Source organism: Penaeus chinensis, chromosome 11 (assembly GCF_019202785.1).
Source record: "Penaeus chinensis breed Huanghai No. 1 chromosome 11, ASM1920278v2, whole genome shotgun sequence".
NCBI classification, from domain to species: domain Eukaryota; kingdom Metazoa; phylum Arthropoda; class Malacostraca; order Decapoda; family Penaeidae; genus Penaeus; species Penaeus chinensis.
Genome location: NC_061829.1, coordinates 39,220,677 through 39,245,676, shown reverse-complemented (window position 1 = coordinate 39,245,676; position 25,000 = coordinate 39,220,677). Strand labels below are relative to the sequence as shown.

The following is a 25,000-nucleotide window of genomic DNA, read 5'->3' as shown; positions in this document are numbered from 1 at the left end:
AAGTTATCTACTATTTTATTGACATTCTCCAATTCATACAGTGTACCCATATATGCAAACAATTCTCCATATCATTATGCTTGTGGTCAGGAAAAACAAAATCTACAATGCCATGGAGAAATACAAGGATATTCACATCTTCCACATTTCGTATTAGTTTTATTGCAAAATTCCATTTACATACAAAGCCTATTAATATCTGAAAGTTATGTCAGTTTCAGAACATTAATGAAGACAGGTGAAGGAACATTTTCACCATCACTCATTCTTTGATGCTTCTTGTTCAGTGAGTCTTCACCATCTATATTATTATTTCTACTATTCACTGTACAAAATCATTTCAGATCTTAGAAAAGAAGTGCAATATTGTTACCACATATTTGACACCACTTTCTCATCATTTAACCAATGGCTACAGTAAGACTTGAGCAACCCTCACTCCTTATCTAAGCTACATAGATCTTGCCCTAAGGAACCCTAGGACATGTTATGACTGACAAGACAGCCCATTGATGCCTCAGGTGACCATTCCCTCAGAGGGGAAAGAAATGAGGTATTAACACACTCTATTCCAGGTGTCTGGTTTAACACACATGGCAGAGGGTGATGGCAGCATTGAGACAAGAAACCATTTGGGTATTTTTTTTTGTTTTCTTTATGAAACTATCTTTTGTCTCTCTTAATATATATAATTACACCTAAAGATGAACACTTGGGATCCTGTTATTTTAACAGTCAAAAGTGCTGGGCTGGCTTATCAAGGAACCTTTTAAAGTATATTGTTTTTTTTGTTTAAATTTACACAGCAAAGTTTCTTCTCCCCTTTCATCTCTTTATTCATGTAACTTACAACTACATGTATTAGGATGACCATATATTAGTTTATGTATCACAGACAGCAGAGTCCTATTCTCATATCAATTTGCTGGTCAGCAGTACACCTAGAAAACAACATATTTTATAAAATAATTCCAAAACACCACAGAATTATAATGGGAGTGACATATATTTGGGACGGATATTCTAAAAAGCACAACAGAAGTGTTGGGCAAAAAAATTGTCACATCTGTTTCCAATTGGCTGGTGTTTCAGAATAACCTTACATAACAAACTGTCAGTCAGAGAGTATCATTCTTTTTCCATTGTTTCATCTTTATTCACATGGACCTCCTGAGTAAAACTTTTATCAAAACCAAGAAAGAAAAAGGGAAAATTTGTTATTCTACCATCTGACTGCAACTTTAAAAAGCACTTAAGAGAGATTTTATGTTGTTAAGACTTAAAACAAGGAATGCACCAGCCTCGGTTACTCATGCCTCAACCTCAGGTCATGATAATGGAATGAAGTTTCTAATCTAAACAAATAAACATTCTTTCCATCTTGAGTGTGGAAAGGTAACATATATGACATCTGAACATCATTTACACAGCTACATTCAATAGTCTCATCACATTCATATAGTTTAATAATGTTGACATTATAGGTCTTGGAATTATATAGATGCCTGTCACAGGAAAAGCTTTGCTCTACATATTAACCAGGTTAAAGATGCAGTTACTTCAAAATACAGCAGTTAAAAAGCAAGGTATATATAGCACTTATACAATGGAATTTTTCTTCTTCAGTTTTGTGCTGTTTTGCGCACTTATACTTTTTATCAAACTGACCCTCCATTATATGTATAATCACATCACACCTCTACCTATGAGACACATCACACAACTGCATGAATAACTAAATGAATTTAGTAAGTAGGTCAATTCTGAATCCCATAACTCATCACATTCATCTTTTTCTTTCCTTTTGATTATCCTACAGCTGTACAATGAATATCAAAATTCCTACTGCAATATAGGATCAACAGCATCAAATGAAGGCATTATAATTATTACCTTTTGTATGCCGCACATGACATGAATCACATTCATAAAGTAAATGGTAAAAAAAAAAAAAAAAAAAAAAAAAAAAATGAGTAAATGTTTTAAAATGCCGCACCAAACTGCAAGCTTAAGTCTACCTCCTCCGACCTCCGGCAGGTTTATTACTCTGAATAGATGCACATTTGGGGATGTGTCTGTCTGCCACTCCCTCGGAAAACTTTCTTCCACAGTGAGGGCATTGTACATAGTCTGACGTGTCCATTGGCGGTGCTTCGTATCCCTTTATACCTTTTGCTGCTCTTACTGTGGCAATGAAGTCTTCGTGTTTCTTACGCCAATCTGCTTTCTTGGGCTGTGCCAAAACAGAGAAGAAAAATAAGAAAAATAAGTACAGAATGTTTTGTGTATATATATGCAAAACGACATATTACACCCTACCACTTTAATGCTGATCAAATCAATAACTAAGATACTGAAAAGAGATAAAACATTACCTGTTGTAGTTCTTTGAGGTGAGCTCCTCGTTTTACGTAAGTCTCTGCTTCGGTTCCTTTTGTCCTCATCTTAACAGGATCAAATACCTGATAAGACAAAAAAAAAAAAGTCTGTTACCCACACCTTCTTCAATATAAACACCCCATAATAGCTTGGCCTCTGACCTAACTATAAACTAATATTTGCTATCAACTAAGGAACATGAGAAAGCTACAAAGATAAGGGGTTGGTAATGTTATGAAAAACAGAAGGGGAAAGGAGATTAAGGAATCTATTCATTTTGTAAAGATCCTTTTGTGTGTGTGTGTGTGTGTGTGTGTGTGTGTGTGTGTGTGTGTGTGTGTGTGTGTGTGTGTGTGTGTGTGTGTGTGTGTGTGTGTGTGTGTGTGTGTGTGTGTATGTATGTGTGTGTGTGTGTGTGTGTGTGTGTGTGTGTGTGTGTGTGTGTGTGTGTGTGTGTGTGTGTGTGTGTGTGTGTGTGTGTGTGTGTGTGTGTTTGTGTGTGTGTGTGTGTGTGTCTGTATTATGTATAAAAGTGCATATGTATAAATGTATGTGTTGAAACAAAGATAAAAATCAAATAGAAAATAATATTACCAAAATGATGCCAAGGTCCTAAATGACATGTAATTCACAACATGCTGTGCAACTTCCTTGTAATGAAATCTTTTTTATGTAGAGCTTGACATTAAAAATTACCTGATGCAACAACCTCACTTCTCTTTCTTTTCCTTTTTTTTTAATGATTTTTTTTACAATATTAAGAATGTTGTGTCGTTGCCAAAAAATAATGATTTTTTTTCTTTCTTTTTTTTTCATTGAAATTCAAGGAACACTTGATTGTCAGATTATGAATATATGAAAAATAACCATACTATTACTTAAGAAATTTGAATTCATATGTCCATTAGATGTTTGCTTACGTACCATAATTCATTTTCTATTTATTACATTTATTACCTGTATTTCTCTTTTTATAAGAAAAGACACAATAAAAAAAGAAGAAAAACAAGAAAACATTTTCAGTGTCCTATCAACCAAGTCTTTCTGATCATGTATATAAAAAATCAAAATAAATTCAACCAAGGTCATAAACACCATTCACTGAAATAAACCTTGGTACTATTTAGTACTTGAATATATTATCTTAAGTGGTGCATGACAGACAGTCTGATATTTTGCAATGACACCACAAGATGATGATGACATCATTATTTTAGCATGCGAGAAAACCTTGAAACACGATGCATACGCAAAGCCCTTTACAAACCTTATTCTGTTCCATTCATGAAAATATAAAGTAAGGCATAAAATAGCATACATTCTCACAGTTTTTCCAGCACCGAGAAATAGAGGGAAGATTAACTATTGCTAGAGTGTAATAGGCCTTAAAAGGATGCTGGGGCTATTGATAAATACTTTTTTTTTTTTCTTGTAACATATAAATTCTCAAATTCGCAAATCAATTTTGTACTGAAGTGAGTCCATTCGCTCATATGGACCAATCCTGGATAATTATTTTTTTTATATATATCACATCTAAAAAGATAATACATAAAAGTAAATAATATATTTCAATTGCATTATGAATACCATACGGATTTATAATTCACATTTCTAGTATAACTAATAAGAGACTTTACTGCATTTTGACAAAGAAATTATATCAATACCAATAACAATATAGAGCATAAGCATGCACTTTCAATAATAATACTAATTGTCCATACTTTGCTGTTTTTTTAATCTTTTTGCATTTGATTACACTTCAATAGCTGGTCGCATGCATTACTGACATCATACTTATTGTTGAAACCCATAAACTGCTGTTTAAATATAGATTTTGAAGGCTAGTGTTTCCCTTGTCTAACATGCTGGGAAAAAAATACTGTAACAAGGTGCTAACATGAACCTATTACAAACCTTATTCTGCTCCGTTCATGAAAAAAACAAAATAAAATAACATTACTTTCTGCATTTTTTTCTTGACAATGCTTTACCTAACTTATGAAACTAACATATGATATCATGACAATAAGAGTAAAGAAAATCAATAGTGGTTGAAAATATTTTTCATATCAGTAAATTCCAAAAAAAAAAATTATATACATACATACATACATACATACATACATACATACATACATACATACATATATATATATATATATATATATATATATATATATATATATATATATAAAACGTATATGGATACAAAAATTTACTTCACATTACTCTAGATCATCTTCAATTCTTCCTCTAAGGAAGAACAACTATGAAATATATTATAACATAAGAATGCATATATCATGAACATACAGACATTCATCTGAAAAAGGAATAACTCTCACCTTCCTCTTCTTTGCCTTGGCTTGGGTTTTGGCGCATATAGACTCGTGTTTCTCCAGCCTGTCAGGAGCAAAGTTCCGACCACAGATCTTGCAGCCTGCCAAACCAGCCGGAACAGAAGATAGCTTACTTCTCGGTGTTGTTGCCTGTGACGCAGCCTGGGGACACGTGAGGGGATTGTTAGTATCTCGGTATCCACATTTTACTGAGTGTCTATGCGGTATGTTGTATATATTGAATGTGAAAGGGACAACTTTGTCTAAAACACTGATAACTCACTTTATACAAATTATCAATGATCATAAAACAGTTATGTATGAATGCTATATCAACACTCTTAATAAACTTTATGCAATTAATATCTAAGGATCAACAATAAATGACTGAGCATTATGGAAAAGTTATATCAACAACCAGTTACTTCAGAAATATTTACATTCTAATGGAAAAAATTTTGCCCTCTGTTAATAACTCAATGTTTTATCTCTCTTCAAATGTGTGTCATAGGTCAAATATATTCACAGACATCCAACATTACCAGCAAAAGATTACAACAATACTAATATGCTGTATTTATACAACATGCCTACATATCTAATGGATAAAGAAAGTTTGTTGTGAAATACTGGTAATATCTCAATATCATAGAGTTTTTACTTTCATGTGCAATATCCATGCAACATTTATATACCTTAAGAAAAGAAAAAAACATTCTCTGAAATTCTCAAAAGGAATTTTCCACTGATCAGTAATTAATTATAATTCTTACATGAACTGTATCAACACATACAATACAAGTCCTATATAGTATATGTATGCCTTTTAGCAACTCTACATATCTGCATTGTGTATGAAGGCTTTTGCAAATAAACATTTCACGAATGCTAAATAATATCTGCAAATCAAGTCTACATGTGAGACTAACTATATACAGTACAATATATACAATAATATCAGAAGCATAAAAAGCATATTATATCATTTATTGGAATAGTAATACATGTTTTTTTTATGTATGCATCAGCATGTGTATGTGTGCGTGTGCGTATGTGTGTGCGTGTGCATGTGCGTGTGTGTATGCATGTACATGTGTGTCTGTGTGTCTCTGTATGTGTGTGTGTCTCTGTAGTTATACTTTCTGTCATCATAATGCAACAATGAACACATTAAGTACAAAAATTATATATACACATAAATTTTGTAATTAAACTGTAACGTGCAATGAGGTGTACTCAGTCACCATAACTTCACCATGCTTCAATACGTATAACAGTAACGTTACATGCTTTTTATAATGATACACATAAATAAAATGAGTGCTTGGTACATCAATGACTATGGAACAAGTTTGCACATCAACTGGCTACAAACATCTCAAAATAGAAATAGGACATTTATTTGTGATAAAATTGAAATTTACCTCCTCCTCCTCCTCCTCTGTTTCCTGACTTTCCCACTAAATCAGAGAATATAAATTATTAAAATGAGATCTCAATATATCTCTTTTTTTTTTCACTCTTTACCATTGCATAATGATTCCTTACTGAGAACTTTTTAAAAATCTTTGAATAATTTTTTCATAATATGGTCTTTTTATTAATCTTTACCACTGTATAATATTTACCTACTATGTTAAAGAGTACAAATTCTGAAAACAGATCTATTGCAATAATGATGTACGGCAGAGAAATTTTAGGATCAATCATTATGGACATTTACTACACACTGTATAAAATTATTCTCCAGCAAACAGTAAACAAGAGTAATTTCAGCAAGGTACCTAAGCAAGAGAAATAAATAATCAATTCTCTTTAAGTTCTTACATCTTCAAATCTTCATATCTTACGCTACAAAGAGATCTAAAAGAGAATAAAAATAATTAGATACTCAAAAAATGCAGCAAAAGACAGCATTGAAAAGGAAGTCAGTCCTTCAGCTAACACGTACGGTAAGGGCACAAACCACACCATCTTTTAAAAAGCCTTTTACATCAATCTAATCTCTATAAATCTCCTCATCTGGAGGATTTTGAATTTATAAAAGCTCAAAAACTAACTATTTCATCTCCATTTTCATAGAGAGAGAGAGAGAGAGAGAGAGAAAAAAAAAATCTTTAATTCTGTATCTATCACATTTTACTGTCTTTTTTCTCTCTTTTTTTCACTAAAATCCAACAAGAAAAAAGTAACTAATCTTCTTTGAATTACCTATTATGCAAAAGACAAAAACATATATATAATTCATAATTTTTTTTTTTTTTTGAGGCATGGTCTACATAAAAAAAAAAAAAAAAAAAACTACGATTTTCTATTTTTACCAAAAACATTAACTCGATGTTCTGTCTTTTCCTACCTGTCCCTCATCTGAATAATCCCTCTGCCACTTTGAGGAAAGAGAGAAAATTAGTGTTTTTTTTTTTTTCCTTGAGTGACCATTGTATCATAAATAGAAATTATGTCTAATAATTTTTTTTTAAATTATAGGCATTATAATACTAAGGTGCTACTAGTCATAGTGATGACAAGAGTAAAACAGATTACTGAAATAATAATAATAACAATAATAATAATAATAATAATAATAATAATATTAATAGTAATAATAATAATAATAATAATAATAATAATAATAATAATAATAATAATAATAATAATAATAATAATAATAATAATAATAATAATTATAATAATAATAATAATAATAATAATAATAATAAAACAATAATAACAGCAATAATAATAATAAAATAATAATAATAATAATAATAATAATAATAATAATAATAATAATAATAATAATAATAATAATAATAATAATAATAATAATAATAATAGTAATAATAATAATAAAAATTACAATAATAATAATAATAATAATAATAATAATAATAATAATAATAATAATAATATTAATAATAATAATAATAATAACAATAATAATAATAATAATAATAACGATAATAAAAATAATACCATTATCACATCACCAATAACATTAAACCAATTCTTTAGTTCCAAATGTAATAAAACAAACAAACAAACAAACACAAGTAAACAGACAAACACAGACACACACACACTGACAAACGCATATTTGTAAATGTCAAAAGAGACGTTGTGACGAACAAACGCCTACAGCCAGTTTGTCCCAATTTCCCCCCCATAATTTGACTCACAGCTTCAGAACTCAAATAAAACTATGAACAATCCACTATGAAGAATCCACTTTGAACAATCCACTATGAACAATCCACCTTAGGTTTTGACAACGCGGGTACCACCCACGTCACCATAAACCCCTCAAATACCTTTCAAATCACAAAGATCATTTTTATCATCTTTTATAACACACCATGATTATTTTTCTTTCTTTTTTGGCCAATGGATTTTGATAAGAACAAACTCACCTTAGGCTTTGGTGGCAATTTTGGTTTAGGTTTACTCTTTTCCACGGTTTTCGGCAGCCGGTCTTCTCCATTGTAGCTGGCAACGTGCGTGATGGGTGGCCCTCGACTCTTGCTCTGCAATGCAAATATTGAAATTAATCGACTATTATATCACGCCTTGCGAAATCACCTTTTGGAAAATCTGAATCGATAATTTGTGTAAGGATTGGTAAGTGTGGGGAAAGGCTTTATTTGAAGAAAATTGTATAAACATTTAGATATTTGTGTTGTATGTCTTTGATCTAACGTACGTTTATGGCCCGTGTCCTGAGCCGTTATTTGCCGTATCGCTAAAAGTCACGACGTTAATTACTTGTCATGGTAAATGATTGCGTGTTAGGGACGCCGTTAACTTGAGTGACTAATCAGCCAATATACACTCACATATGTATGTATGTATGTATGTATGTATGTATGTATGTATGTATGTATGTATGTATGTATGTATGTATGTATGTATGTATGTATGTGTATGTATGTGTGTAAGTATGTGTGTAAGTATGTGTGTATGTATGTATGTATGTATGTATGTATGTATGTATGTATGTATGTATGTATGTATGTATGTATGTATGTATGTATGTATGTATGTATGTATGTGTGTATGTATGTGTGTATGTATGTGTGTAAGTATGTATGTATGTATGTATGTATGTATGTATGTATGTATGTATGTATGTATGTATGTATGTATGTATGTATGTATGTATGTATGTGTGTATGTATGTGTGTAAGTATGTGTGTAAGTATGTATGTATGTATGTATGTATGTATGTATGTATGTATGTATGTATGTATGTATGTATGTATGTATGTATGTATGCGCGCGCGCGATTTTAAGATATTGATCGCAAATGGTATTATGTGACAGAACATCACTTGTAAAATTTTTCCCTTCATGAACTGAAAGACTGCAGCGCGCATACAGTATGGAAATTTACGAAATTGACTTAGAGATGTAAATATGTAAATACATGTGTTCATAATAAATGGTTGCATAGAGAAATGAAAAAAAAATATACAGGTATAATTAAAGGCATAGGCATATAGGTATGCAACAATCTATGTATATGAACATATGTAAATGTAAATGTGTAAGTATATAAATATGCATAATCATATTAATAACAACAACAACAACAATAATAATAGACATAAATCAATAAAACAGGATACGCCACCGCCAGGCCAATAGCTGACCACCCTCTTTAAAGCACTCACCGGAGAGCATCCCATAGCGGAACGAGGGAAGTAGTCAGCGTGGGTCGGCGTTCAATTATTTCTTCTCTATTCACACATATCCTTCGTGTGATTTACGTTCACTTATTAGATATCTTTACCTTGCATTCTAATGTTAAAACGTGGTGCATTCCTGTGTGCTAACTGATACTGGATATGGTGTAAAAAGAAAAAAAAGAAAAAAAGGAAAAGAAAAAATATGTAAGCGAGTAATGAAAACACATTCAATGGTCGTTTTTTGTTTTTGTTTTTTTCGTAAAGTAGGAATTTTTATTTTGTCGCAGCTGGATGTACCGTACGTTTGCTCACGGGAAAGCGCGCTCAGGTGATGAACTGTTATATCGATCGTTAAAAAAAATGGTGGACATTAACATGCAAACATACATGCATGCATTCATACACACACCCACACACACACACACACACACCCACACACACACACACACACGCACACACGTAGAAACATACGTGCACACACACACACACACACACACACACACACACACACACACACACACACACACACACACACACACACACACACACACACACACACACGCGGTAGATACATGTGTGGAATAATATGAATCATGTGATAACGAGAAGACAGAAGTACAGGTCAACGACTGCCGATGAGAGTGGCAGGTGGGGGCAGGGGGGGGGGAGGGGGAGGTAAAGGGTTAAGTGAACAGAACACCTGCCAGGTGCTGAGCCCATGGGGGTTACCAGTATCCAAGGCAATGTACGTTGTAGTCATATGGATAAATATACGTACACAAACTACATACATATTTAAACCTACTGAATCAATACATACAAAAAGACAAACATACACACACGCACATGCACACGCACGCACGCACGCACATACACACACACACACACACACACACACACACACACACACACACACACACACACACACACACACACACACACACACACACACACACACACACAAATGCATGCATCCCCATTCTGCATTCCGACAAAGCCTCCAACTGAGCTTTGCAAATAGGGACCAAAATTCGTCATCGAAGCCAATAGCTCAGCGGCGTCAAGCTATTAATCCATGATTGCATTCAAATGTGCTTGCAGATGTTGATCGCCGTTGCAAAGATGTCATCTGCAGGCACAGTAACCTCATTCCTCCCGTGAGTCAGATGTCAGAGCACACAGCTGGGACGACCTCATGGCGTTATTCGCGTTTGGCGTTGCGCAATTCGCGGTTTGGCGTTTGCGCAATTAAAAGACGGATTGTAGGAAGCGAAACTTAACACCAGCTCAGGCCTCCTCCTCCTTTATCATTATTATTATTATTATTACTACTGTTTTTTTAAGTGAGGAAAAATCGGCTTTTGGGAGGAATGGCTTGTACAAAAAAATATATATTTATTTTAATTTGCAGTATTCGAATCCTGTTTCCCAGTGATTTCGAAGTTAACATTTTGACACATTCTCATTAACACCTTCGCACTCTTCGTAAAGCAAAAAGAAACACCATTTATTTCAACGACCGCTAAATATGAGGTTAATGCTCTTTTGCCATAAACCCGACATCAATAGAACATGGAAAATATTCCGCGATCTTATCACATCCTACGCGAAAATCTTACCCGATCTGCTACACCTGCCGCCATGAACTAGGTGGATAAAACTGTACTTAATACAAAATACAAATAAACTAAATAAAAATAACAAATATATGATTACATAGATGATACATATAAATGAAAAAAACAACGACCCTGCCATATAATTATGTTTATTATGATCACTATCAAAGTCTGCGCAAATTCCTCGAGAGTTTTCAGTATCTACGCTACGTTAGGACGAACTTATTTACCCAAGTCAAGTCTCCTTATATATATATATATATATAGCTTACTTTCTTAAATCTAATCGATCAGTTCTAATGACCAATGGATAACGGAATGAGACACTGATATCCATCTAAAGAAAAGAGTTATTTCTTCTTGTCATGAAACCTTGGGGCATTTGTCAGCCAGCAGAAAATGCACAAGAATATAGATACGTGTAAACAGAACTGATAATTGTGTCGAATTAGTGACGGTATGATTGATACCCCTCTTCCATCTATGTCTGTTTGTCTCTCTATTTATCACCCTCACTTTCTCACTCTTTCCCTCCCTCTCCCTCTCATTCTAGCTCTCCCTCCCCTTCCATCTTCCTCTCCCTCTCTCTCTCTCTTTCTATCTCCCTCCTTCCCTCCCTCCCCCCCCCTCTCTCTCTCTCTCTTTCTCTCCCTCTTTCTATCTCCCTCCTTCCCTCCCGCCTTCCCTCCCCCTCCCCCTCCCTCCAGCTTTACACGCACTGAACACCCACACCCCTTAGCGCTATAGTGTACAATGTGGCTTTGACTGTTGTTCAGGGCAACAACCATCGCTCGCTTTATAAACTCGTATATCAGTCGAAATATTTCAAGAACAATATTCACCAGTTGTATCTGGCTTTAGTACTACCGAGACGAAAGAATGAGCCAAATCCATGAATGAAAACTTCTCTCGAGTAGTCTTAACAAAAAAAAAAAAAAAATCTACACAATTTCACCAATTTCCTAAAATACCCACCATCTTAGACAAAAAAAAAATAATAATAATAACTCCCTCCCAACGCCACAAATGATAAATTAAACAAACAATAATAATAATAACACGACATCATCACGCACTACACATGTAACTATCTTCCGTTCACTCTCTCACAATATATATATATTCTCCCCTGTTAACGCCAATGATTCCGACTACAGCCTGAGGTTCGCGCGAAGGGTTTGTATATGCGCACGACACGTGGGCTGGGAGCGATGCCAAACGGCGCCATTCAAGGTCTATTTCGTGCTACTATCCTCGTCGATGGAATGGATTCTAATTGATATTTAGTCCTGTGGCTATATTTCTCGTAGTTGAAAGGATGCTGAGGAAATAAACAATGGGTGGTTGTGATTAAGACGTACATAATAAAGAAAGAGAGAGGGAGAGGGGGAAAGAAAGAAAAACAAGGAGGGTAAGACATTTGTTGACTGCATGTGTCTCTATAGAAACGATACAGTGATCGCAGCAAAGGAGAATGAATCTTGTGATGTCTTTTCTTAAGGGAGTTGTTTCAATTAACCCAAAAGGGGAAGAGAATGCTATGCTCCCACAGAAAAAGAAACAATCGATATTACAGATGATTGGGTTATACGCAATATTTCCTGTTCCTCCTCTTCTGCTCTGTTCTGTTCTTTTTCTTTCTCATTTTTTCTTCTCTCTCTTTCTCTTTCTCTCTCTCTCTCTCTCTCTCTCTCTCTCTCTCTCTCTCTCTCTCTCTCTCTCTCTCTCTCTCTCTCTCTCTCTCTCTCTCTCTCTCTCTCCTCCTTTTCCCCATCTCCATCTCCATTTCCATCCCCATCCCCATCACCATCCCTCTCCCTCTCCCTCCACCTCTCCCTCTTCCCTATCCCCTCTCTCTTCTCTCTTCCCTCTTCCCTCTTCCCTCTTCCCTATCCCCTCTCCCTTCCCTCTTCCCTCTTCCCTATCCCCTCTCTCTTCCCTCTTCCCTATCCCCTCTCTCTTCCCTCTTCCCTTTTCCCTATCCCCTCTCCCCTCTCCCCTCTTCCCTCTCTCTCTTCCCTCTCCCCTCTCTCTCTCCCCTCTTCCCTCTTCCCTATCCCCTCTCCCTTCCCTCTTCCCTTTTCCCTATCCTCTCTCCCCTCTCCCCTCTTCCCTCTCTCTCTTCCCTCTTCCCTCTCTCTCTCCCCTCTTCCCTCTCCCCTCTCTCTCTTCCCTCTTCCCTCTCTCTCTCCCCTCTTCCCTCTCTCTCTTCCCTCTTCCCTCTCTCTCTCCCCTCTTCCCTCTCCCCTCTCTCTTCCCTCTCCCCTCTCTCTCTCTACTACAGCCATACCCATTCCCTCTACTTCAAGGCCATCCTTACCAACATTTATTCTCTCAAAACGAAGGGAGGACGATATGAATCACTATACACATTACATTACATAATTACAGTACAAAGACACAGAAGCCTCCCACCTTTCTCTTCCCCTTCCCTCCCCCTCCCCCTCCCCCGCCCCCATTTTTGCCAACCCCATGGCACAGTCGGGCAGGCACGCACGCGCACGCACGCGCGCGCGCACACACACACACACACACACACACACACACACACACACACACACACACACACACACACACACACCGTTCTCTGTGAAGCATATCCGTTGAAAGACACATAACGAGGGGAAATTGCTCAAAAATATGGTGTCGTGAAAGAATAAATAAGAAATAAGAATATAAGAGGAGGGAATAACAATAATAAGGGGCAGGGGAGGGGGCAGGGGAAGGGGCAGGGGAAGGGGGAAAGAGAGAGAAAGGGAGAGGGAGAGGGGAGAGGGAGAGGAAGAGGGAGGGGGAGGGAGAGGGAGAGGGAGAGGGAGAGGGAGAGGGAGAGGGAGAGGGAGAGGGAGAGGGAGAGGGAGAGAGAGGGAGAGGGAGAGGGAAAGGGGGAGGGAGGGAGGGAGGGAGGGAGGGAGGGAGGGAGGGAGGGAGGGAGGGGGGAGAGGGAGAGGGAGGGAGAGGGAGAGGGAGGGAGAGGGAGGGAGAGGGGGGGAGGGAGAGGGGGGGGGGGGAGGGGGGGGGGAGAGGGAGAGGGAGAGGGAGAGGGAGAGGGAGAGGGAGAGGGGGAGGGAGAGGGAGAGGGAGAGGGAGAGGGAGTGGGAGAGGGAGAGGGAAAGGGAGAGAGAGAGAGAGAGAGAGAGAGAGAGAGAGAGAGAGAGAGAGAGAGAGAGAGAGAGAGAGAGAGAGAGAGAGAGAGAGAGAGAGAGAGAGAGAGAGAGAAGAGAGAGAGAGAGAGAGAGAGAAGGGGGCTAGGGAGAAAGGGAGGGAGGGAGTGAAATGGAAAAAGGGGGGAGAGGAAAGGGAAGAGAATGAAAGAGGAGAGCGAGGGCCCCCCTGCCCCGCCTCCCTCCCGAGGAGCGAGAAGCCCTTGGCACTCACCCTGTTGATGCGAGGGCTGGGCGTGAACAGCTTCTCCTCCTCGTCCTGTTCGGGCTCGGGCGAGGGCTGTCGGGTGGGCTGTCGGGGCTGTCGGAGCGGCTGTCGGGCTGGCGCCTGTCGCGGGGGCTGGGCGGGGCGCCGCGGGGGCTGCCGCGGCTGCTCCGGAGAGCCTCTGCTGTCCACCTCGTCCTGCTGCGGCCTGTGGGCGTTGAAGGTTTGCGAGCGGCGCGGCGCCTGGGGCGGCGCGGGCGACGGGCCGCGCGACCGGAAGCCGAAGCGGTTGGCGTTGGACGGCGACGGCGACGCGTCGCGCGAGGGCCCGCGGCTGTAGCCGCCGCTGCTGCCGCTGCTGCCGCGCCCGTTGTAGTTCTGGTTGGCGTCCAGGAGCGAGGAGGTGGACTTGTGGTGCGCAGGCTGGCGCGCCTGGGGCGGCCGCAGGGTCCGCTGGGGGGACCGCGGGTCGCCGTACGTGTTGTAGTTGCTGTTGTTGTTGTTATTGTTGTTCATGTTGTTGTTGCGCTGGAGGGCGGCGTGGCTGCGGGACCTCCGCATGGCCGCCGGGTCGTAGGCGGCCTTGGCGCGGTCCACGCTGACGCCGCGGTTGTTTCTGATGACGCCCTTGGCGGGCTTGACGGGCGGGCGGCCGCCCCCGCCGCCGGCGTGGCCTCCGCCGCGCACGGGCTCCAGCGGGTAGCTCTTGTCCCAGCCGACGGGGCTGTGGTTGAAGCCGTTGTGGCGCCGCTCCTCGAACAGCTTCCTGACGCGGCCCTGCCCGCCCGACGAGCTCAGCGACGACAGCTGACGACGACAGCGACGACGCCGACGACTTGGTGACCCGCTGGATGGTGCCCTGGCGCTGCGCCTCCTGCCGGGCCGCCATCTCCAGCAGGCGCGACTCCTTCTCCACCATCAGCTGTTCTCGTAGGCGCGCCTGGGGGAGAAAGGGGTTAGAAGGAGCCTGGCCAGGGAGCACACGCAAGGCCAGTGATTAGCTCTTGCTACAAAAATGAAATCTATATCAGTGACACTACATATTAAGATCATAATAATAACATAATGATATCAGTGACAGCAACAATACAACACTAATAATGATAATAATAATGATAGTGATGATGATAGTAATAATAATAATTATACTAACTAAAATTACAACTACCACTACTAATGATAATATAATAATCTTGTTAATAATAATAATGAAAACATTAACAATAGTAATAATAAGAAATTAATAATAACAAATAATAATAATAAGAAATTAATAATAACAAATAATAATAATAATAATAATAATAATAATAATAATAATAATAATAATAATAATAATAATAATAATAACAACAACAATAGCAATAATGATAATAAATAACAAAAACAGTCGCACAAACTTCGCTCTGCTAACAGCACGTGACTTCATTATTTCGCAAAGGTCAAACGTGCATAAATCTCGTCTACTGAACATCGTCTCAAAACGATATCAAGGTCCAATCAAAGCCGTTTACGCATTTTATTGTATTTAATAACAAGGAGATCTGCTTCATGTTTTCGTATGGTGTGTTTATATTTTCTATGGTGTGGTGATGGTGATGGCGATGGCGATGGCGATGGCGATGATAATGATGATGATGATTTTCAACATGTTCAAAGCGCATTCTCGGAAAAGTGAAACCATCAGACAGCAGACAGCAATAACAAAATCAACCGTTGCTGTAGTTATAGCAATAGCAGTAGCAGTAGTGGTAGTAGTTGTAGTATGGGTAACAGTAGTTGTTGTAATAGTTGTGGCAATCATAAAAGCCGTTATAGTAAAGGCAATAGTAAGAGTAGTAGTAGTAGTAGTAGTAGTAGTAGTAGTAGTAGTAGTAGTAGTAGTAGTAGTAGTAGTAATAGCAATAGCAGCAGCAGCAGTAGGGACATAGTATTACTAGTAGTAGAAGTGGTAATTGGGTAATTGGGTAACAGTAGTTGTATTAGTTGTGGCACCCGTAGCAGCAATCGTAGTAAGGACAATAGTAATAGTAGTGGTAGCAGTAATTGTAGTAGTAATGGTGGTAGTGATAACAGTAGTAGTAATGATTTTAGCAGCTGACGTAGAGTTGTAGTAGTAGCACTAATAGTAGTAATACAGCCATGGTAGTGTGATAGTAGAAACAGCTGTAGTGTAGCAGTTGTAATGATAGTAATGGTCGTAGCAGTTGTTGTAATAGCAATGGTAGTAGCAATTGCAATACAATAGTTTTAAAGACAGCATTATCGGTAACAAAATAGGAAGTTTAGCCATAACCATAACAGTGAGAACAACTTCATTAACGTAAGTATCTGTAAGCATCTTAACAAGCTCGTTAGTGATTTGATAAGTGAGCTAGTAATTACCTAACGATATAAACGAAATAATTAGATGAGTATGAGCAAGGGAAAGAGGGAGAAGAGCAGGAACAAAGAACAAAAGAGGAAGAAATAATAAAGATAATAATAAGAAGCAAAAGAAGAAAAAGATATATGATGATGATGATGATGATGATGATGATGATGATGATGATGATGATGATGATGATGATAATGATGATGATGATGATGATGATGATGATGATGATGATGATGATGGTAAATTCAATAATATTTTTTTTTTAAGCTGGACTAAGGCGAATACCATTGAAATCAGCCAACGATTTAACGCCTATCCTTGCAGGCAAATCGCGTGCAATATCTAGCCTTCATTTGCAACTTCAAACACTTTCCCTCTCATAACTCTTCCTCTTCTCCTTCCCTCTCCCTTTCTCCTTTTCGTTCCTCTCCTTTCCTTCTCAGCATTCCTCCTTCCAACCTTTTTCCTCCCCTCCCCCCCTTCCAACCCTTTTCCACCTCCCTCCCCCCCTCTCCTTATCCCTTCCCCCTTCCCCCTTTCCCTCTTCCATTCTCTTAACCTTTCCCCATTTCTGCTTCCACCCTCTCCCCCTTTTTACTCCCCCCTTCCCCCTTCCCCCCTTCCATTCCCCCTTTTACCATTCCATCTTCCCCCTCCCCCCCCTCTCTCTCTACCCTTTATCCTCCCCTCCCCCTCCCCTCTCTCTCTCTACCCTTTATCCTCCCCTCCCCCTCCCCCTCTCTCTCTCTACCCTTTATCCTGCCCTCCCCCCTCCCCCCTCTCTCTCTCTACCCTTTATCCTCCCCTCCCCCTCCCCCCTCTCTCTCTCTACCCTTTATCCTCCCCTCCCCCTCCCCCCTCTCTCTCTCTCTACCCTTTATCCTCCCCTCCCACATCCCCCCTCTCTCCCTCTACCCTTTATCCTCCCCCCTCCCCCCTCTCTCTACACTTTATCCTCCCCTCCCCCCTCCCCTCTCTCTCTCTACCCTTTATCCTCCCCTCCCCCCCCCCTCTCTCTCTCTACCCTTTATCCTCCCCTCCCCCCCCCCTCTCTCTCTCTACCCTTTATCCTCCCCTCCCCCCTCCCCCCTCTCTCTCTCTACCCTTATCCCCTCCCCCTCCCCCTCCCCTCGCACCCTCTAAGGTAAAGAAGTGAAATTCCGCCTTAACACGCACCTCTGACCCAGCGCCATCTCTGATTAATCTTTCGTACTAGCGTGGACAAGATGAGACAGATTTCTTTAACTTTTGTTTCTTTACTCCGTCAGCTTATTTGTGATCTAACTTCTGATTGAATTCTTGACTAATTTCCAAATGATGTCTTGTCCAATTTCCGACGGAATTTTTAACCTTGACTCTCAACTGAATGTATATCTTAGTTCAGTTGAAGCGACAGGTTATTGCAACGAGATGAGGAAGGGGAAAATCAATGAATACGTGAGCAAGCCAATGCATAAATAAGCAAGCAAATAGACGATGAAGTGACTACAATATTAAACATAATAAATTGAAAAAAATACATAAGTCCCCCCAAATTCTTCTATTCTTATCTTTATCTTCCGTATCATATTTCCTTAAAATTCTCTAACTGTCCAGATATGAAGATGTTAAATCCGCCTGTTATTGTGAGGTAATCTATAATTGTGTATTTTGTTGTCCTTCAGAAGCAAACACAAGGATCGCTCGCCTATGTGTGTCAAGGCCGGCCGACCACGCAGTCAGGCACGCAGAGACCCCGGGTATAAAAATATATTTTTTCTTTTCATTTTTTCAAGGGAAAGGAATAAAGATGAAATTACTTTAGGGTTCACAGAAGAATGTCGGTTCGGTCATTTGAATGGGTAGTTTGCGTAATTTTGTGACTCGGAGAGTTAATGAAAAGAAAGCAATTTAAAAATATAACACGAGCTTAAGGCAAATTCACCGACGATTAACTACACGCATAATTACACCATCCACTTTCTTTCGGCAGACTGGCGGGTAAACACACTTACAAAAGGAAACAAAACAAAACAAGACGTTGAATAAAGACAAAAAAGGCAAGCGTTTGATAACAATTAACTCTTACACGTACGCAAGTGCAAAATGGCTTGCGTTAAGAGCAAACCTTGACGCCTCGAATCGATAGTGTTTGCGAAGTGCTGAATGTCGACGGGTTTGCTGATGCCAAACACTTCGCTACATGGAAAGGGTCCGTTTGCTATAATGGGGCTCCTGAGCGAGGAATGCGTACATACTTGCCATTGTACACGGACGCTCACGCGCGAGCACACAAACAAACAAACACACACACACACACACACACACACACACATATATAATTATATATATATATTATAAATATATATATTATATATTATATATTACATATATATATATTTATATATAACTTAACAACAAGATCGGGGTCCACGTGTCACAATGTGACACAGACAAATGAACAGCACGAAGACAGTCAGATGTCTCCCAGAAACCGTACACATTATATATATATATATATATATATATATATATATATATATCAATTCAACTATCTATTTCCCTTTTATCATTACCCACTAATAAAGAACCCTTAGCCATTTCCTTTTGAAATACGTTTTTTTTTTCTCTCTCTCTCTCTTTTTAACCTTAACACAGCGTTGCCAACGTGTGAACCGACTGTTTCGACTGAAAAGACAAGGTCGAAAGTGGCTCGCATATTGGCAATGCTGAGTAGTGAACTTGGGGGTGGATAACCATCTCAGATAAAAAGGGAGATGATGGTAATCATAATGAAACTATAAACAACAACAGCGATGATGGTGATGATGATGATGATGATGATGATGATGATGATGATGATGATGATGGTGGTGGTGGTGGTGGTGGTGGTGATGATGATGGTGGTGGTGGTGGTGATGATGATGATGGTGATGATGATGATGATGATGATGATGATGATGGTGGTGGTGGTGGTGGTGGTGGTGGTGATGATGATGATGATGATGATGATGATGATGATGGTGGTGGTGGTGTTGGTGGTGGTGGTGATGATGATGATGATGATGATGATGATGGTGGTGGTGATGGTGGTGATGATGATGATGATGATGATGATGATGATGATGATGATGATGATGGTGATGATGATGGTGATAACAATAAAAAATAATACAAAAATAAGGGTAGGGGAGAGGAGCAGAGCGAAGAGGGAGTAAGGAACCAAATAGGAATGTTTATTTTTCTATTATTAGTAGTATTAATAATATTAGTATTATAATCATTATTATTATCATTACCATTACCATTATCATTATTATTATCATGATGACCAGCTTCTCACACTCACATTCACACTCACTCTCCCTCCCCCCCCCCTCTCTCTCTCTCTCTCTCGCTCTCTCTCTCTCTCTCTCTCTCTCTCTCTCTCTCTCTCTCTCTCTCTCTCTCTCTCTCTCTCTCTCTCTCTCTCTCTCTCTTTTCCTCTTCCTCCCTCCATCTCTTTCCCTCTTCCTCCCTCTATCTCTCTCCCTCTCCCTTTCCCTCTTCCTCCCTCTCCCTCTCTCTTCCTCCCTCTATCTCTCTCCCTCTATCTTTCTCCCTCTTCCTCTCCTTCTCCCTCTCCCTCTTCCCTCTCCCTCTCCCTCTCCCTTCCCTCTCCTGATGAAAAAATTTTTTTTTTTTTTTTTTTTTTTTTTTTTTTTTTTTTTTTTTTTTTTTTTTTTTTTTTTTTTAATTTTTTTTTTTAAAAATTTTTTTTTTTTTTTTTTTTTTTTTTTTTATTTTTTTTAATAGGTTTTGGGGGGTTTTTTTTTTTTTATTTTAAAGGGTTTTTTTTGGGGGGGGAAAAAAAAAAAAAAAAAAAAAAAAAAAAAAAAAAAAAAAAAAAAAAAAAAAAAATTTTAAAAAAAAGGGGGGGTTTTTAAAAATTTTAAATAAAAAAAAAAATTTAAAAAAAAAAAAAATTTTTAAAAAAAATTTTTTTTTTTGTTAAATTTTTAAAAAAAATTTTTAAAAAAAAATGATGAAAATTTGGGGGGGGTTTTTTTTTTTGGGGGGGGGTTTTTTAAAAAATTTTTAAAAAAAAAAATTTTAGGGTTTTTAAGAGGGGGGTTTTAGATTTAAAAAGGGTTATGTTTTTAAAAAATTGAAAATTGGGGAAAAAAAAAAAAATTTTGGGGGAAAAAAATTTTTTAAGTTTTAAAAAAAAAAGGGGGAAAAAATTTAATAAAAAAAAATTTTTGGGAAAAAAAAAAAAATTTTCCCCCCCTTTTTTAAAAAAATAAAAAAAAAAAAAAAAAATTTTAAAAACCCCCAAAATTTTTCCGGTTTTTTTCCCTTTCCTTTTGCAAAAAAACCAAAAGGTTTCCCCCTTCCTCCCCCCGGGGGGGCCCCGGGGGGGGGGCCCCCCCCCCGGGGGCCCCCCTTTTTTTGGGGGAACCTTTTTTTTTTTTTGGGGCATGGCTGCTGGGGTGGGAAAGGAAATGTGTACAGTACGAACACGCACATGAGCATGCACGCGCAAGAACACAAGCACACAACCCCTCTGTGTGCGCGTGTTTTCATATAAATGTATATTTATATTCCTCTGTATCGATTTATCTATCTACATCTATCTATTTATCAATATCTATATATCTATATATATATTTATATCTATCTATATTTATCTATCTATATATTTATCTATCTGTATCTATATCTATCTATATCCATCTACATCTATCAATATTTATCTATCTATCTATCTATCTATCTCAATCTATCATTCTTTCTATCAATCCGTATCTCTCCCCCGCCCAGCTGTGCCCAGCCGCCCTCGACAAAGGCCTTCGACCGCTGGCATTCCCTTTAGGAGGAATACTATATAAGGCAACATGCACAAGAATGCGTGGCATGATCGTTTCCTTCTTCGTGTGTATTGCGTCTTCTTAGAAATATATGCAGAAAAAAAAAAAGTATGTTAAATATTTGTAAGAGGAAAGTGGTGTTTTTTTTTTACGGTAGAAGTAATAAGTAAAAGTAATAAGTGGGTTTTTATGATAATGTCAACTGTGCAAGCAGCTAAAAACAATTCGTTTGTATTATGAAAATATAAAAAAATGATAGGTAACAATCCTGACCATAACAGCAACAATATCATATCAATTATAACAAATTTCATATAATTATATCAAGACCCGAGAAATAAAATGTCAAGTTTCATCCCTAAATAGACTGCTCCCCCCCCCCCCCAAAAAAAAAAGAAAAAGAAAAAAAAATGTCATGAATTTTGATAATGTAATTTCAAAATGTATGAATAAAATAACACGGAAGAAACATCGGCTCTGTTTAATAGCAAGTTTGCATGATGATGATCTTAATTATAACGATTATAATACTGCTCATGATAATAATTTGATAATGATAATGATACAACTACTATTGCAGTACTGATACTACTACTAGCACTATTAATAATAGTAATAAAAGTAAAACATTATAAATACATAAATTGTATGATGACGTTCTTAACCATAATCATCATACTGCTGCTAATGATGATGATGATGATGATGATGATGATGATGATGATGATGATGATGATGATGATGATGATGATGATGATGATAATAATAACAATCATTATCGTCACCATTATCAACATAATAATAAAGAAACAAAAAAAAAAACAAAGAATATCAATAATAATCATGACAACACTATTTAATAACTACTGAAGACCACGTACTCAAAATTAGAGAAAAAAAAAAACACTAAGTTCTTGAATACAAATACATACACGCACGAACGCATACTTATTGACGCGTACACACACGCACATATACACTCACACTCACGTTCGTATTAACACACACACACACACACACACACACACACACACACACACACACACACACACACACACAGATATCTCTTTTTATATACATGTTTCTATGTTGACATTACGCTATAGTGCAAGCAAAATAGAAAAATATTCACCAAGCGAATAATAAAACTGAAGCCAAGATATTCACAATAAATGGGACTCCGCAATAACAAACAATAGCAAATATTTGAAACTACATGAGCTCAGAACAGACCAGAAAGAGTTTTATTCTATATCATTCCTGTCAGACGTATTAACATTATCAAATTGAAAAAAAAAAATAATAATACCAATTACAATAATAACGTTAGTGATAATAATGGTGATGATTGTGCGAATAGTGATGGTGATAATGATGGTGTTGAAAAGACAGTGTGGAAAGGGAGAAAGAGGTGATGATGATAATGATGATGCGTTATATAAAGCCTAATAGTGACGATAAAGATAATGATGATAACCACGATGCTGCTATAATAGCAGTAGTAGTGGTAGTGATTTTTAGTAGTAGTAGTAGTAACAATACCAATAACAATACTATCCATAGTAAATAATAACAGTAATGCGAATGTCAGGCCGAAATACCAACGCATAAAACAAACAGGGCCGTTCACCCAATCACTCGTCGATCCTTTTAAATTTTCAAACCTTCCGAGAATCGTTGCGTCAACCGCCATTTCCACCGCCGTCGCCCGTGGAGCTGAACTTAACGGATTTAACGAACAAGCGCAACGTAAAGACAAATGCTACCATGTTGAATTCTTGTTCTCCTCTGAAGGAATTATGGGTAACCTGGCTGTGAATCGATCGTCTGGTAAATAATTCACTTAGTTGGGAGAACTGGCCATTGTATTGTTAAAGATCTGACTTGTCTTCCATAATTGGACTTGGTAACTGAATTTCTTCTAGGTATTAGTATAAGCATAAGGCAAGTGGGCGATAATGAATAAAAACAACTGTAAAGCTGTGAAAACAAGGGGATAAAAAATTGAAGCTATAAAATGTCGGTTATTGTAAATAAGGAAATTCTGCCTGGGAGCCCGAAATGAATGAATGAATGAATGAATGAATGAAGGAATAAATTGATTAATCAATAACACCTTTAATGATGATAACAGCATTAAACAGTCAAAAGATAAACACATATTATGACATGTCATTAAAACAACTTCGAATCTGTCACCGAAATAACGTACACTATCTCAAACACACGAGAAAAATATATTAATCAGAGAACACAAAAGGAAAATATAAGCATGAGCAAAAACTACAGTCACCATAACGACAACACAACATGGACACAATACTGTAGTGATTATCATACATAATTATTACGGGGAATGGGGTGGGGAGTGGTAGGGGGAAGGGGGAGAATTCCAGAGTAATGAGAGAGAGAGAGAGAGAGAGAGAGAGAGAGAGAGAGAGAGAGAGAGAGAGAGAGAGAGAGAGAGAGGGGGGGGGGGGAGGGAGGGAGGGAGGGAGGGAGAGATAGAGAAAGAGAGAGAGAGAGAGAGAGAGAGAGAGAGAGAGAGAGAGAGAGAGAGAGAGAGAGAGAGAGAGAGAGAGAGAGAGAGAGATGGAGAGAACGAGAGAGAAAGAGAGAAAGAGAGAGAGAGAGTTTAAAAGTTTAAAAGTTTAGTTTTGATTCCATTTGTAACAATGGATATTCTTGGTGTGACATAGTGTCTGTTTCATTTTGCTTCTAAACTATCCCCTGTGTGCAAGGAATGGCCGGGGTTACCATCCACTGGCAGCGAGGGATTCGAACGCAGGTCAGCAAGATTGCTAGACGAGAACGCTACCGCTGCACCACACAGCACAGAGAGAGAAGAGAGAGAGAGAGAGAGAGAGAGAGAGAGAGAGAGAGAGAGAGAGAGAGAGAGAGAGAGAGAGAGAGAGAGAGAGAGAGAGAGAGAGAGAGAGAGAGAGAGAGAGAGAGAGAGAGAGAATGAAAGGAAGAATGGAAGAAAGGAACGAGAGCAGAGAAATGGAGAAAGGAGACAGAGATAGAGAGAGATACAGAGACACACAGACACACTTATACAGACAGACACATACACCCAGAAACGATACTCTAATAATGCATAAGCGGCCAGAGTGGGCAATAGAAGCCAAATCACGTGACGACCTTGGGTGTTGAGAATGACTGTGGAAATGACGAAGTGTGGTGATGTTGGTGATGAATTGTGATAGTTATGTGATGGTGAATAGTGGTGATAAATTGCAATGATGATGGTGACGAAGTGTGGTGATGGTGGTGAATTATGGTAATGGAAATGGTGAAGTGTGATGATGTGGTGAAGATGGTGATGTGGTGAATTGTGGTAAAGATGATGACGAAGTGTGGTGGTGATAGTGAGGCATTGTGATGAAGATGGTGA

General features: G+C 38.2%; 1 protein-coding gene across 1 annotated transcript in view; it reads right to left on the bottom strand.

Moving 5' to 3' along the window:
- Positions 1-146: 146 nt before the first annotated feature.
- Positions 147-25,000, bottom strand: part of LOC125030503 (zinc finger C2HC domain-containing protein 1C-like) — a 37,004-nt gene continuing 12,150 nt past the window's right edge. The window contains 9 exon segments of the mRNA XM_047620557.1: positions 147-2,233; positions 2,376-2,462; positions 4,300-4,305; positions 4,731-4,886; positions 6,149-6,184; positions 7,081-7,110; positions 8,135-8,248; positions 14,407-15,183; positions 15,185-15,337. Of these exon segments, the coding sequence (XP_047476513.1) occupies positions 2,015-2,233; positions 2,376-2,462; positions 4,300-4,305; positions 4,731-4,886; positions 6,149-6,184; positions 7,081-7,110; positions 8,135-8,248; positions 14,407-15,183; positions 15,185-15,337 (1,578 nt within the window). The 3' untranslated portion in view covers positions 147-2,014.